This window comes from Geospiza fortis, unplaced genomic scaffold (genome assembly GCF_000277835.1).
Source record: "Geospiza fortis unplaced genomic scaffold, GeoFor_1.0 scaffold98, whole genome shotgun sequence".
In the NCBI taxonomy this organism is placed as follows: domain Eukaryota; kingdom Metazoa; phylum Chordata; class Aves; order Passeriformes; family Thraupidae; genus Geospiza; species Geospiza fortis.
Genome location: NW_005054306.1, coordinates 10,174,500 through 10,187,076, shown reverse-complemented (window position 1 = coordinate 10,187,076; position 12,577 = coordinate 10,174,500). Strand labels below are relative to the sequence as shown.

General features: G+C 36.4%; 1 protein-coding gene across 1 annotated transcript in view; it reads right to left on the bottom strand.

Moving 5' to 3' along the window:
* Positions 1-801: 801 nt before the first annotated feature.
* The window catches only part of RNF217 (ring finger protein 217), a 61,543-nt gene continuing 49,767 nt past the window's right edge, over positions 802-12,577 (bottom strand). The window contains exons 6-7 of the mRNA XM_031066725.1: positions 9,151-9,222; positions 802-7,054 (exon numbers count right to left, since the gene is read on the bottom strand). Coding sequence (XP_030922585.1) covers positions 6,981-7,054; positions 9,151-9,222 — 146 coding nt within the window. The 3' untranslated portion in view covers positions 802-6,980. The remainder of the gene's footprint in view (positions 7,055-9,150; positions 9,223-12,577) is intronic.

Sequence of the window (12,577 nt, the reverse complement as noted above, 5' to 3'; positions counted from 1 at the left end):
GGGGTATGAACATCTTTCATTTATTTCACGCAATAAGGCACTTACACATTTAAAATCCCTCATTATACAAAACACTAAATACTGGAATTCAAGCATTGCTTTCATGGGCATTGCCTTCCTCCAGTTTTTACAAGTTCTTAGTCATCCCGTAAATATACTACAAAAAGTTCCCATCACTGATGCATCTAGCTTGTATGCTGCCCAAATGCAGAACTAGAAATTGCTTTCTTAATGAATCCCAGCACCCTAGTTGTGCCAGAAGCCTGTACACTAAAAAGGGTGTGATCTATTATCTCACTACCCTCACTCCTTGCCATTCAAATTAAACCTATTTTAAAGGGAACCTTCACCCTAAGATACACAAAACAAGAGATGGGGGCAAGGGAAGACTTCTCATTGAACTGTCATGGAATTAAATTCAGCTTGTACTCCTCAGAGATAATTTTTTCTTTTTTTCAACACTATTCTCATCTCTACCATAGTGACAAGAGCTAACAAAAACCCGAAAATATTATTTTGTACTCAGATGGTTAGTTACGTAACAAAGATGACTGTGCTGTTTAAGTAACTTTTAAAAAATTCAAAATTAAAAGCCCTGAAGAAAAAGACTTCAGCATCTTGCTTTTAAGCAATGTAAATACAACAAAATTAATATTTTGCTTGTATCTCAGCAAAGCATTAATGAAGCCACTTCTTATGAGATCACATTTTACAGGTGCAATTTGATCGTCAGCCATTTTCATGAGTCAGCTTCAAATTATGAGATTTAGAATGAGAAGGAGTGCATACAAACGAAGTGTATAAGAATGGAAACATCGTAAACAATTTATTATGAGATGGTAAACAGTGAAATGTAAATCTGTCTCTGTCCTTGCAATTTCTTGACACAAAGCAGTAGGATGCAAATTGATATGAAAAACTCTTAAGAATGCATTTTTTATGCAAAAACATAGTCCATGACTAAAGACTGAATCCATCTGCTCACCCAGAGCTTGCATAAGGCATGAAGATGTTTTCTGACTGCGTCATTAGTTTTACAGGACGGGTTCAAAACACCTGAACAGCTTCTCTGAATTCTGTAAATGTATTTCCTTCTAAAAATGAGGTAAATGTGGCATTGTGTTAGTAACATCATGCTCTGTGACAATAAGTTAAAAATTTCAGAAATACTGTTTTCAGTCTGACAAATTTTCAACAAGGTGAACACTGAATGGGGTTGGCATGCAATTGTGTTTAAGATATGTGCAAAATTCACATTAATGCTAAACAAATATTTTTACACAATAGGCTTCTCTTCTGCCTTTAATCTATCCAAACACTTCAGATTAATTTTTCGTATTTTGATAAATCAAATAAGCACCAGAAAAGGTTTTCTTTTGCACAATATGCATGTTTTAATAAATGTATCACTATTATAACTATTGTGTTATACAGACAGATTTGTAAATTAACAGCTGGAATTATGTTTCAAAATGTAAGTATTTATTTTTTGCTATGGAGTAATTAAAACTTCTTACACATTTTTAACTTTGAAATCAGAGCATGCACTCTAAGATCAGTTTTCATTTCCTTACCTTATGGCATTTCACTATTAGGCCAAGAGAAGAGAAGCATCAGTGATTAATTGCCTAATATGTGCAGTCTGTTCCTTACTGCAGAGAGAACATATGGTTCCTGAACTCTTATGCACAGAAAGGTAAGGAAGAATCAGCAAGGAAGCTTCAGTCTGCAAGCATTTGTTAGTTTTACTACAAAATTGTTTTGGAGTATTAAGTACTCAAGCTGTAACAACAGTGAAAACACTGTCTTTCAATAGAATCAAGGCTCAGCTGGTTTTTCATGTAACAGTAGCAAGATAAACTACCAAACAGATCAGCAACATAACTTTTTAGATGTTGTGCACCCCCAAGTTTGTGTGTTAAGTCCTAAAAATACTGAACAGCTGCAATTCCATTTCTTACAGTGTGCTGCTATTTATTACATTGAAGAAAGCATAATTTGAAGAAATGTTAATTAACACTGTCTTTGGGTATTGTTTCTAATTTTATTGGTGACTCAAAGCATTAAGGTTTCTTTATTATATTAAAAGCTAGTATCCCCTCTCCTGACAATCTGCTCTAATGAGAATGTTGTTTGGAAATTCTTCGCAACTCCTTCCCTCTCCTGTGCTTACGAAACACCTTGGCATCATTCTGCAATGAGAGGAGTGGCTCCATCGTAGTTTGCACTTCTTAAGAAGTGAACCAGGTTTTCCATGGCTATCAACACACTTCCAGATGTTTCTATAAAAGTATTTGTGACCAAATTCCACACTGGCACAAAAATAGTTTTCTCTGGTTTAATGGGGCTGTGACTGATGTCAGGAATGAAGCTGACTCACTGCAACTATAAGGCTTAAAAATGAAAACAAAGTAAGAAATTATCTAATAGTCTCCTCATGTAGGATTCTTTCCATCAGCAGAGATCTAATATAGATTATAACAGTAACAGCAATCTGTGGTTCTTACCCACAACTTGAACCTGCACAATTAGCATACCAAAAATTATGATGTAAGGTTTGCTCAAGAAATAAAATAACATAACTGAATTTAAAAAAACCCAAAAAACTAACAAACGAACCAATAATTTGCATGGCAATCTGTTTGACCACTGAATATTAAACAGTTTCTCAAACCTAACTGGCATAAGAAACCATTCCATCACTGGCAAATTTATATCCTCTGGGAGAATTACTGCCCCACCTACACCATTTAATATCACACAAACTGTGACAATCCTTGGAAGAGCAAAAAGCCTCTTGGCTAAAAAGAATACCTGACAGTGATCCAAAATGCTTTCTAGTTAAAATTGGCAGTAGTCCCTGCAAATTAATATTTTTAATAAAGTAAAAATTTTGTAATGAATAAATAGGTGTAAATTACAAAAACCCTTAACACACCAGGAAGAATTACCAAGTCAGTATTAGGAGCATCAAAACCAAACACAAATTCTTCCCTTACACATTTGCACTGCCTCAAAGGAAGATAATAGATCACTCAAAGTGCACCGTACTTTAATGACACTGAACAGGTAGGAATATGCTGTTTATATTATAGAGGTGGTGAGAACTGAAGACTCACTGACTTTTTTGTACGGAACTAAGCCTGATGGGTCAGCTCAGCACAAAGCTCCTTGGAATTGTTTTTCTGCTTCTTGCCTGTATTCCTACTCAGCTTATTACTCTCATTGGCTAATAGGAAAGGAAGAGCACAGTTTTTTACATAAGGAAAAGCAAAATTTTTTTTCTAGTCACAAGCTCCAGCATAAACTCTCTACATATACCTAACTATGCTCTGAGATGCCATGGGACAGAAAATGATCCTGCTGCTGATATGGCTGAGTAGCCCTGGGACTTGACCCCACTACTGAAATTCAACTAAATTCCGCATAGTGGAGAAAGGGAGAGCAGCTCGTGGGGAGTGGTGTGGCCAGCCAGCCCTCCCAGCAGGAGCAGGATGGGGGAACACCCAGCCATGGCACAGGATGGGGAGAGCCCCAGCTCTGACTGTGTGTCTGCATGCACAACTGAGCACACAGGCAAACCCAGCCTCAGCAAGCTTGGAACAGAAGGCTAGTGTAGAATGGATTTCAGCATTTCCTAGTCTGAACACAGGCACTGATGAGCAACATCCTTGCACAAAGATAAATAACCTTAAATATCAACTGTTGCTAAAGCAAACACAATGACCATGATGATCAGCATACAGTAGTGTGGAATCTGCCTTAGCAGGTTAATATAGCTGCCTGATGAAGTTTTCTGCTAATAAACATGGAGTAGAACAGCCCAATGGTTTCTTTAGAGTAGTAACAAAAAACACAATACACTCATATAATTTCCTTATAAAGTTCATTCTGTTTCTTTCAAAAGAATAAATTAATGTTTTTAAAACAAATGACATGGTTTCGATGCATATAAGGTTTGCTGTGATGAGTTGCTTAAAAGCTAATATTTAACCACATGAAGCTTTGTACTGAGCTACTTCTCATGCTTTAGTAGGTTTTATTATACAATTTTGATAAAAATTGTATTTATGTACTTTTCAAGTGGGAATATTTTTATACAGATGGAAAAAGACTTCTATACCTCTATTCTGCCAGGTTCTTGAACAATTATCCTGTTCTACAAAACAAATGATCTTAATTCCTTGCAATTGCAAAATTATTAACTGCAAAAATTATTGTAATTCCTTTTTTTTCTTTGCAGGAAAAGCACAATCAGACTCACTCATCTTTACAAGGTCAAAGATGTCTCTTTCTGCTCTGTATAGAAAATGAAGAACCATTTCCCTTTGATTTAATCTGTTCTGATAAAATCAAAATGGCCTAGATGGCCATTAATGTAGGAGCTGAGTTGTATGTTCCTTTTCTCCATCCACAAGGACATACTTTCTGAATAGAATTAAGTGCAGATCTATTATCTTCCTTTTTATGTTCTTTATTTTAGTATCTTAGTTTCAGATCTTACTGAACTCTAGTTAAAAACTGAAAAAGGCAAACATGGCAGAGTGAAAACAGCTACAAAGACTGTAAGAATATCTCTCACATTTACACAGAACCAGGAAAAGAAAGGAAATTAATCCACTGTGTAGTTAAGTACAGATAATCTCAAGTACTAAAATATTCTCAAGTGGAGTAGTTTGACACCAAGTTACAGACTGCATTGCAAACCCAAATCTATCTATATATATCTCACTCTCTGAGGTCTGAAAGTTTTTCTAAATAATATAAAAATATCTTCATTATTTGACATTTAAAGAGAGGAATAAAAATCCCTGAGTAAGCCAAAGACAACTGATATGTATAGCCTCAGAAAACACACTCAAAACCAAGACCAATTTTAAGGCAGCTTCCAACTTCAGACAGAACACAAATAGAAAACTGATGTGTCTCAGAAGAAAGTAAGTCTAAATAACAGGTGAATTTGCATTGACAATAGGCTTTGAATTTTATTTCTAAACATCATTGCTTCCCTTCTTAATTTGCAAATCTTTGAAAGGTACTATTTCTACTGTTAGGATAACAGGGTAAACATGCCCTTAAATTCAAATGGAAATTATTAAATAGTTATTGACTACTATGGTGCACTTGAAGAAAAAAAACAAAAACACAAGAAAACAAAACCAGAAGCTGACAGAAAACAAGCATACTAGCCAACTATGGTAAACTGATATTTGTGTTTCCAGGTAAACAAAAGTTATCAGCTTCTTCCACTGAGGTTTCAAAGTCAAAGTATCTTGTAACAGTATTATATTGGTAGGGCAGAACACCATTTGCTTAAAAATTACAAGAGGATTCAGATTTAACAACAATTTTCAAAGAAAGTGGTACAAAGTACATCTTCTTAAATGATATGTTTTTGCAAGCCTTAATTTTGAAGTCAGTAGACTCTTAAGGACATTTCCCATCTTCTTGCTTCCCCTTTCCCCATATATACACCAACATAGATATATAAATATGTGTGTATCTTCAAACACACAAACTGAAAAGAAGTACCTTAACAGTATAAATCCAATCTTCTTTTCTTTAAGATTAGCTTGTATTTTTACAGTATGAAGTAGGTATTTTTTATTCAGTTCCTTTCTTTATTGTTTCAGTGTTCTGTCTAAACAAATTTATTCTAGCTTTTTAAGTTATATTTGTATGATAGATTTGGATTAAAATTAAAAGTGTAAAAATTCTCAGTAATTGACTCCTTATGCTGAATTACATTGCTTTTGTTGTGATGCACTGAGAAAGAGGTTTGGTAGCAAACAGTAGAACTTAAGGAAAAAAGAGCAAAGATAGCTGTTCTCTTCAGAACTGCCATGTGCCAGGAAGAGAAACACTGGAAGCAGAAAGTAAGAATGAAGTGGTCTCCTAAGAATTTATGATCACTTCCCTTACCCTGGATTCACAGATTTTCCTCCTAAGACATCAGTGGATACTCCAAGACTTACGTAGTAGTAGCCTACTCAAGGGAACAAACAAACAAAATGTTATTTAGGCTATAAAGTTTCATCAAGTCAATCCTCACACAGGTAGTGTGTAGCATGTGTATCATATTCCAAGTCAGAATAAAAAGAGCAGGTTTCCAGCTTCCCTGAAGACACATTTCAGGGATATCTTGGGACAGATTAGGTCACTGACACATCTTATTATCTAAACCCTTCAGATATTTTTCTGTACTGTGAGAATTTAAAAATGAAGTCCTGTTGTAAGAAATCTTGTCACACCCTCTGCCATTAATATTAACAGACTGTCATAAATAAATTACTGAAGTGAAACCAATCACCACATTCTTAAGTATCACGGCGCTCCAGTACTAAGGGTGTTCCCCTCTGAGGCACTGCAGTTTGGCGGTGGCAATGTGCACTCCACTGGCAGGAGGGCTCAGAAGATAACCAGCTGTCGTGCTCTGGCATGCGATGGGGTTTTGGTATGCTGAACAGAATGCTGTGTGATGGAAGTTATTTACAGAAGTAGTTTTTAATACCAAAAGTAGTATGCTCAGTACACAGTAAGAGTCCAAACACTTCTAAACATTTCCACCTTAAAGGCCGACACTGAAGTTAAACGAGCACATGGTAGAAGTTAAATGCTTTCTTCACAGGCCAAATCGGTAGTAGAGTTGTGGCTACAATACAGACTTGGATTGTCTGGTTCAGAAACTTAGACTCAAAAGACCCCTCCAAAGCAATAACTAAAAAAAAAAAAAAACCCACAAAACCAAAAAACATTTAAAAAGCAGCAGTCAGGGGGCCCATCTTGTTGAGAATGCACCAGAGCAAAGAGGCTTTCTGGTCTGCAGTAGTGTTTTCAGCTGAGGGAAGATGGCAGGAGAGACCCCATCCTTCTTCCCTGGCGGTGGCTTTGATGCTGTAACCAGCACTGTATTGCTCTCTTGCACAAAACATGGATAGCCCTTGCAGGAACAGCTCAGTTCAGGCAAGTCATGTCTGTCCTCACCAGGGCATACCTGTCCGTGACCTTTTCCTCTGCTTTTTACAAAGGCAATAGATAGGAAACACAAATAAACCTGCCAAAAGAAGGAAACATGAAAAAAACACATAATTAAATGCAATCCTTTCTGCATGTGTTATGCTCTTTAGATATATGTATTCAGATAGAGCTTTTCATGTCTCAAGAGAATTTGACCAGGCATTTGGACAAGCATAAAAAAATACTAGCCTGCAACAACCAGTGTCTTTGATAATGAGTTAAGCTACACTTACTCTTTTCTGTTACAACAAATTCCTGCTAACCCTACACTCAACTCTGACAAATTAATTTCTGAATCATGCTGTTTGGTATATGGTACAAACAAAGCTTTTAAAAGCACTCTGGAAATTCTTAGATCTAAATTCAAAGCTAGTTTTCAATTAGATTCACATGCAATAGAGACAGCACGTTATAGTTTTACTTTTTATTTATTTTTACAAGCATCCTCATCTACTGTGAAGTAATACCAAATGTTTATCTTTAATAATATCAAGTGTTTTGCTTGCCTGGACAGGGAACTATTTTTTAAGTCTTTTGAGAGAAAGAAACTGTAAAAACAAAAATAAATAAATACATCACAATCATTCAGGTGAAAAATAATTTTTCAAATAGTCTGTACTCTTTCAAACCCAAATGAGAAGGATCTTCCTCTTCCTCCTGCCACCAGGTGACTGAAACGGCCGAAGATTTTCTTTTCAAACACCACTACAGGAACAACATAGAACAAAAGACTACTACAATCACAGGGTTGTTGTTTTGCTTAATAGCCTTGTAAATGGTGCAATATGATTTTCAGCTACGTAATGGAAATTATTCCAATAGTGATTGGCAGCAAATATTGCTCTAATTACTTCAAATCAAAACTTTTCTATAAATAATCAATGTTTTTGGAACTGCTCATACTGCTGGCCTTGATCATATCTTATCCAGCCAAGCCTAGGATGAGACTTCAATGGCATTCTGATTATTATTGCAAATATTGCTACTATATTACTGCAAAACCCTCTCGATTTTTAGTATATTAAAAAGTGGGCTTTTTTCCCCCCACCATAGATTATACCAGGTTACAGACCAAAATAAATAAGATTTACTGGCACTAAGAAGCCTTTATTGTTTAAAATTTTGGCATAAAAATTCTATTGAATAGAATAAATATTTAAGATAAGCACTGCTCACTCTCTTCATTGAAGAGTGTTGGTCTAAATACAGAAATTACAACAATATTCCGTATTTGGCCAGATGCAGTCTAGAAAAGCTGTAATAGTATTTTGGTTATAGGTCGACTGGTTACTTCCAACCTTATTAATATAGCTATCCTGGTGTATTTTGGCTTTATTATACCAATATAAAGGAGCCACACCCCAATATACCTCAGGGCTGGGCACACACTGCAAATTCTCAGTGGAAAGAGCAGTTTGATGAAAAGCTGTGAAGCAGCATGATCCCTCAATGACATACTGCTGCCAATATAAAGAGTGGATATGCACTCACATGAGCAAAATTATACCTTGTTGTCACAGCTAATCTCCTTTCTGTGGGAAAACTCAGCTAAGCCAGGCAAAGAGCAGCTTTGTTAAAATATCTGTCCACGTCAATGCAACCACATCAACAGAGCTTTGATACTGTAATCAAATGAGTTCAGAGTACCACTTTTTGCGATGGAATACAATTTGGCAGCCTTCTCACTGGATCACGTTTTGAGACTGACTCATCTCAATGTGCTGCTTTGTTGCTGTTGCATCTTCAAGCTGGTGAGCTTTTGGGACTAAGCCTTAGTTCCCTAAAAATCCTGCCACACACATGACTGAGGTTATAAAATTGTGATTCAATGGGGTGATTGTAAGGCTGGGTCCAAGTCAGTCAGCCCCCAGGATTACATTTAAATTACTCTGAACTTTTTGCCAGTTTATCTAGAGCAGTTAAAGATGTTTATTTGGAGAATGAAATAAATGGGAACAAAAATAAAGCTAGTAAGCATAAATTTAAAATCCCCATTTTTAAGAAAAAAGTAATGTGCTTAATACTAAAACAGCATCTGTGAAATCTGTACTTTGTCTCCATGTCTTTGAGACGTCACACAGAGAAAGTCACTGCATAATCAGGATTAGTTTCATTCACATATGTAACTCTTACCTACTACAACAGCTACGGCTCCCAGTGCCAGTCCCAGAACCAATATTAGGGGTGTAATGAGTAGTTTTCCAGCTGAAATGCAAAATTCATTAAACAGTTCAAAGAAGGTTTTACTTTTTCCTTTCCAACAATTTATAAATATTTCAATATCAGAAAATATTTTAATCTATTATTTTAAAAATAATACTCTTTACCTCTAAAAATAGGATTCCTATTGTAATTTCATCCTAAAAATTCAGCCAAGAGCTATCATCACCCAGTCAGCTCCCTATAAACATTTCTCTTTGCCCTCTTCAGCCACCACAACTCTCTGAGCACAGCTTATTTCATACATTAACAGCTTGCATTTATTTCTGTTCCCATCCTGAAGTCCCTCAAGCATTGACAGGAACGTGATAGCTATAAAGCTACTATAATTTGGCTTCTCTGGAATCCTACTGCATAGCAACCAGCCTGGAGAGATGCCAAACAAACTAGCATCTTGGAAAGTTCAGGTTAGCTCAAGGTGATGAGACCATCACCTTTAAATACATTTCTGCTCACTTTAAAAGGTTACAGTGAAGTGCTCATGTACAGCTGTGATTTAGGTCTAAGTCAAACCACAGCCAAGTCTATTTTGGATCTACATTTATGAGGATATGTTGTGGCTCTCACATGAGTAGGGCAGTGATGTTGAGCAGCATACTTGCTGGAGCATAAAACCAAGAACAAATAAAGCACGTTCAGGTTCTTTACTTTCAGATGAGTTCATGATTTGTAGAAGTTCACACAGTGAAGGCAGGGGTCTTGCTGAAAATGTAAATTTGAAACTGAGCCAGAACCCAAGCCGTCTTCCTTGCACTGCATGCTTTCAATGGAAGAATCTCCCTGGCTCTGTTGGCTGAGCAGCTGGGTCAAAGACATCCCTTAACTGAGCTGTCTGAAAATGCAGGAGGGCAGGCATTTTTACTGATACACCAGCAGTGTGAGCAGGGACTTGAAATTTTCTCCAAGTTAGGTATGTGTTTGAAAGGTCACCTTTAGAATGGGAGAAAAATTGAGTTTCTTACCTCTTTCTTCCCTCCCTCAAGTCACTCATATCAGATTTCAGTAAATGGATTACTACATTTAATAATGATGTAAACCTTTCCATAACCTGAGACACTAATTTGAGCAGTCTGAAGAAAAAATGAGATATTTTGGAAATATTTACAGCAGTTAAATGAACTGGTCCTTTTCTTGCTCTGTTTTGATAGCTTTTAAATTTCATAGGAGTGCAGTGGGTGGGAAACATTAATTCCTAGAAGAAAAAAAAATTGGCAAATATTTGTATTACTCTAGTTGCTAGGCATCCTAATGGCATACCTTCCTGGGACTCCACTGAGCTGCTCTATACACATAGAACTTGTCAAGTACATTATACAAGTGTAGACAGAAGCATGAATGTAAAGTGATGAAAAACCTCAGGAAAGGTCCAAAAATAAGAAGCTAAAAGCATTTTAAAACATCACCAGAGTCTTCAACAATTTCAAGTAAAGCTTGTAAAAGATTAGAGGCTTATGATATGAACTCCTTACTTCATTAATAGCCGTGTAATAAGAATGCTAGAAAATTATGATGTTTGGTATCAAAATTATTAAAAACTTAAATCACTGAGCTGGTGACTAAGTATGCAGAAACAGAGTCTATGGGAAGGGCTAAGCTAGCCTTCAATTGGAATAACTTCTTTTCAGACACGAAGAACAGCTCCTGAGCTAATTCAAGAACTTGTTCACTTATATTTGACAAACTCAGAGCTGAAATAAAGCATGAGTAGTGTCTTTCCTTCTGCCTGTGAATATGAAGTTATGAGTACTGTGTAGTTATCTTTTATAATTTACCTTATAGAATAAAATGACTTTATCATCGTGAGACCATATCCTCTTTTGGTTAGCAATGCATTATTTCTAAAGACCGAATTTCAAAACAAATACTATTTCTACTTATATATCTGTCACATTCAAATCCTTAATATTTCTCTACCTTTGTAAACTAAAATTAACAAACAACACAAGGTGAATAAGGCTTGGAAATGCTGCCATCAGGAAGAGTACAAACAGCAGCAATCACCGGCAACGCAGTGGGTATGTACTCTTTGCTCCAATGGCTTTTATTTGCATTCTATGAAACAATTACAAAATGCTCAGTTTTACATGTCCGAATTGAAAACTACTTTATATCCAATTCCAGCTTGACAGACATTGTTTGTCATAGTGCAGAAGATTACAAGCCTCTTTATCATAGAATCATCACACACCAAGAAATGTCACTGGGACAAAGGCTGTTTGCTGCAGGCAGTAAACTGTCCTACATCTGTTAGCTCAGAGACTGAGAGCACAGAGAGCAAATGTAATGCCTGTCTCAGAGCTGAATAAAATCTTGGGTCATTAGCCCATGTGGTCATCTCAGCAGTAGGCTATGACAGCCAGTTTGCTGTTGTCCAAAGTTAGTTCTAAAGGACAGCTTCACAAAAAGCAATTGAAACAGAATCTTTTTACAATTACACTCAAATTAATCGTAAACAATTTCTCTACTGGGTGGCCCAGTATGAAGATGCAGACATCTGTGGTAATACAACAACTGTATTTGCAGGTGTCTCAGAAGGGTTGCCTTATTTGTGATACAGAGAACCACATTCTTCTGCAAAATAACAAAGTATTTCAGGAAACACGAGGGAATACTTTTCCCTTGGGTAACTTTGGGTTTAGTTACAGGTTTTAGGGTAATATATCCACTGCACTGTCACAGGACAGTTTCTCTAAAAACCATGCTAGCTAACGGGAAAGAAATGTCAGAGATCACTTCTGAGGTTTTCTTCTCCCTGTGATTGCTACCACTTTTACATAACAGCTGGTTGATGAAGAAAATTATGTTTAAAATTATACTGCCATAAATTCTTTTCCCTTATTTTTACGGCAGAGCAGTTTGTGACTGTGTGCACTTGCTCCTCAATAGAAATCATGCCAGCATGCCAGCCTGCCTTGTGGTGATCTTTCTACACACTCCATCTAGCCAGATTTTAGAAACAACCCAAAAACCTTTGCTCCACATGGCTACAAAATCACATTTATTAAAGTATTTCATCTCCATAGCAATAAAGTAAAAAGTCATACAAAACCCCCACATATCTAGCAACACCTCACCAGTCTCCCAACAGCCAAGATAACATTCCTTTAGTTTCCACTACTTAGCTACTTAGCAGAGGCATTTTTCTACAGGAAATCCAACCTCTGTTTCTCAGTACATGTTACTAAAATGTAGAGTCTATGCTTTTAATGGCATCTCTGCTACCATCTCTTCTTCTGCTGACTTTCAGAACAGAACTAAAACCCAGGCTTCTGCAGTAACACTTCCTGATGATAATGCTCCTCTTTTGCCTGATGAAGTATTTATATATATATATTTTCAG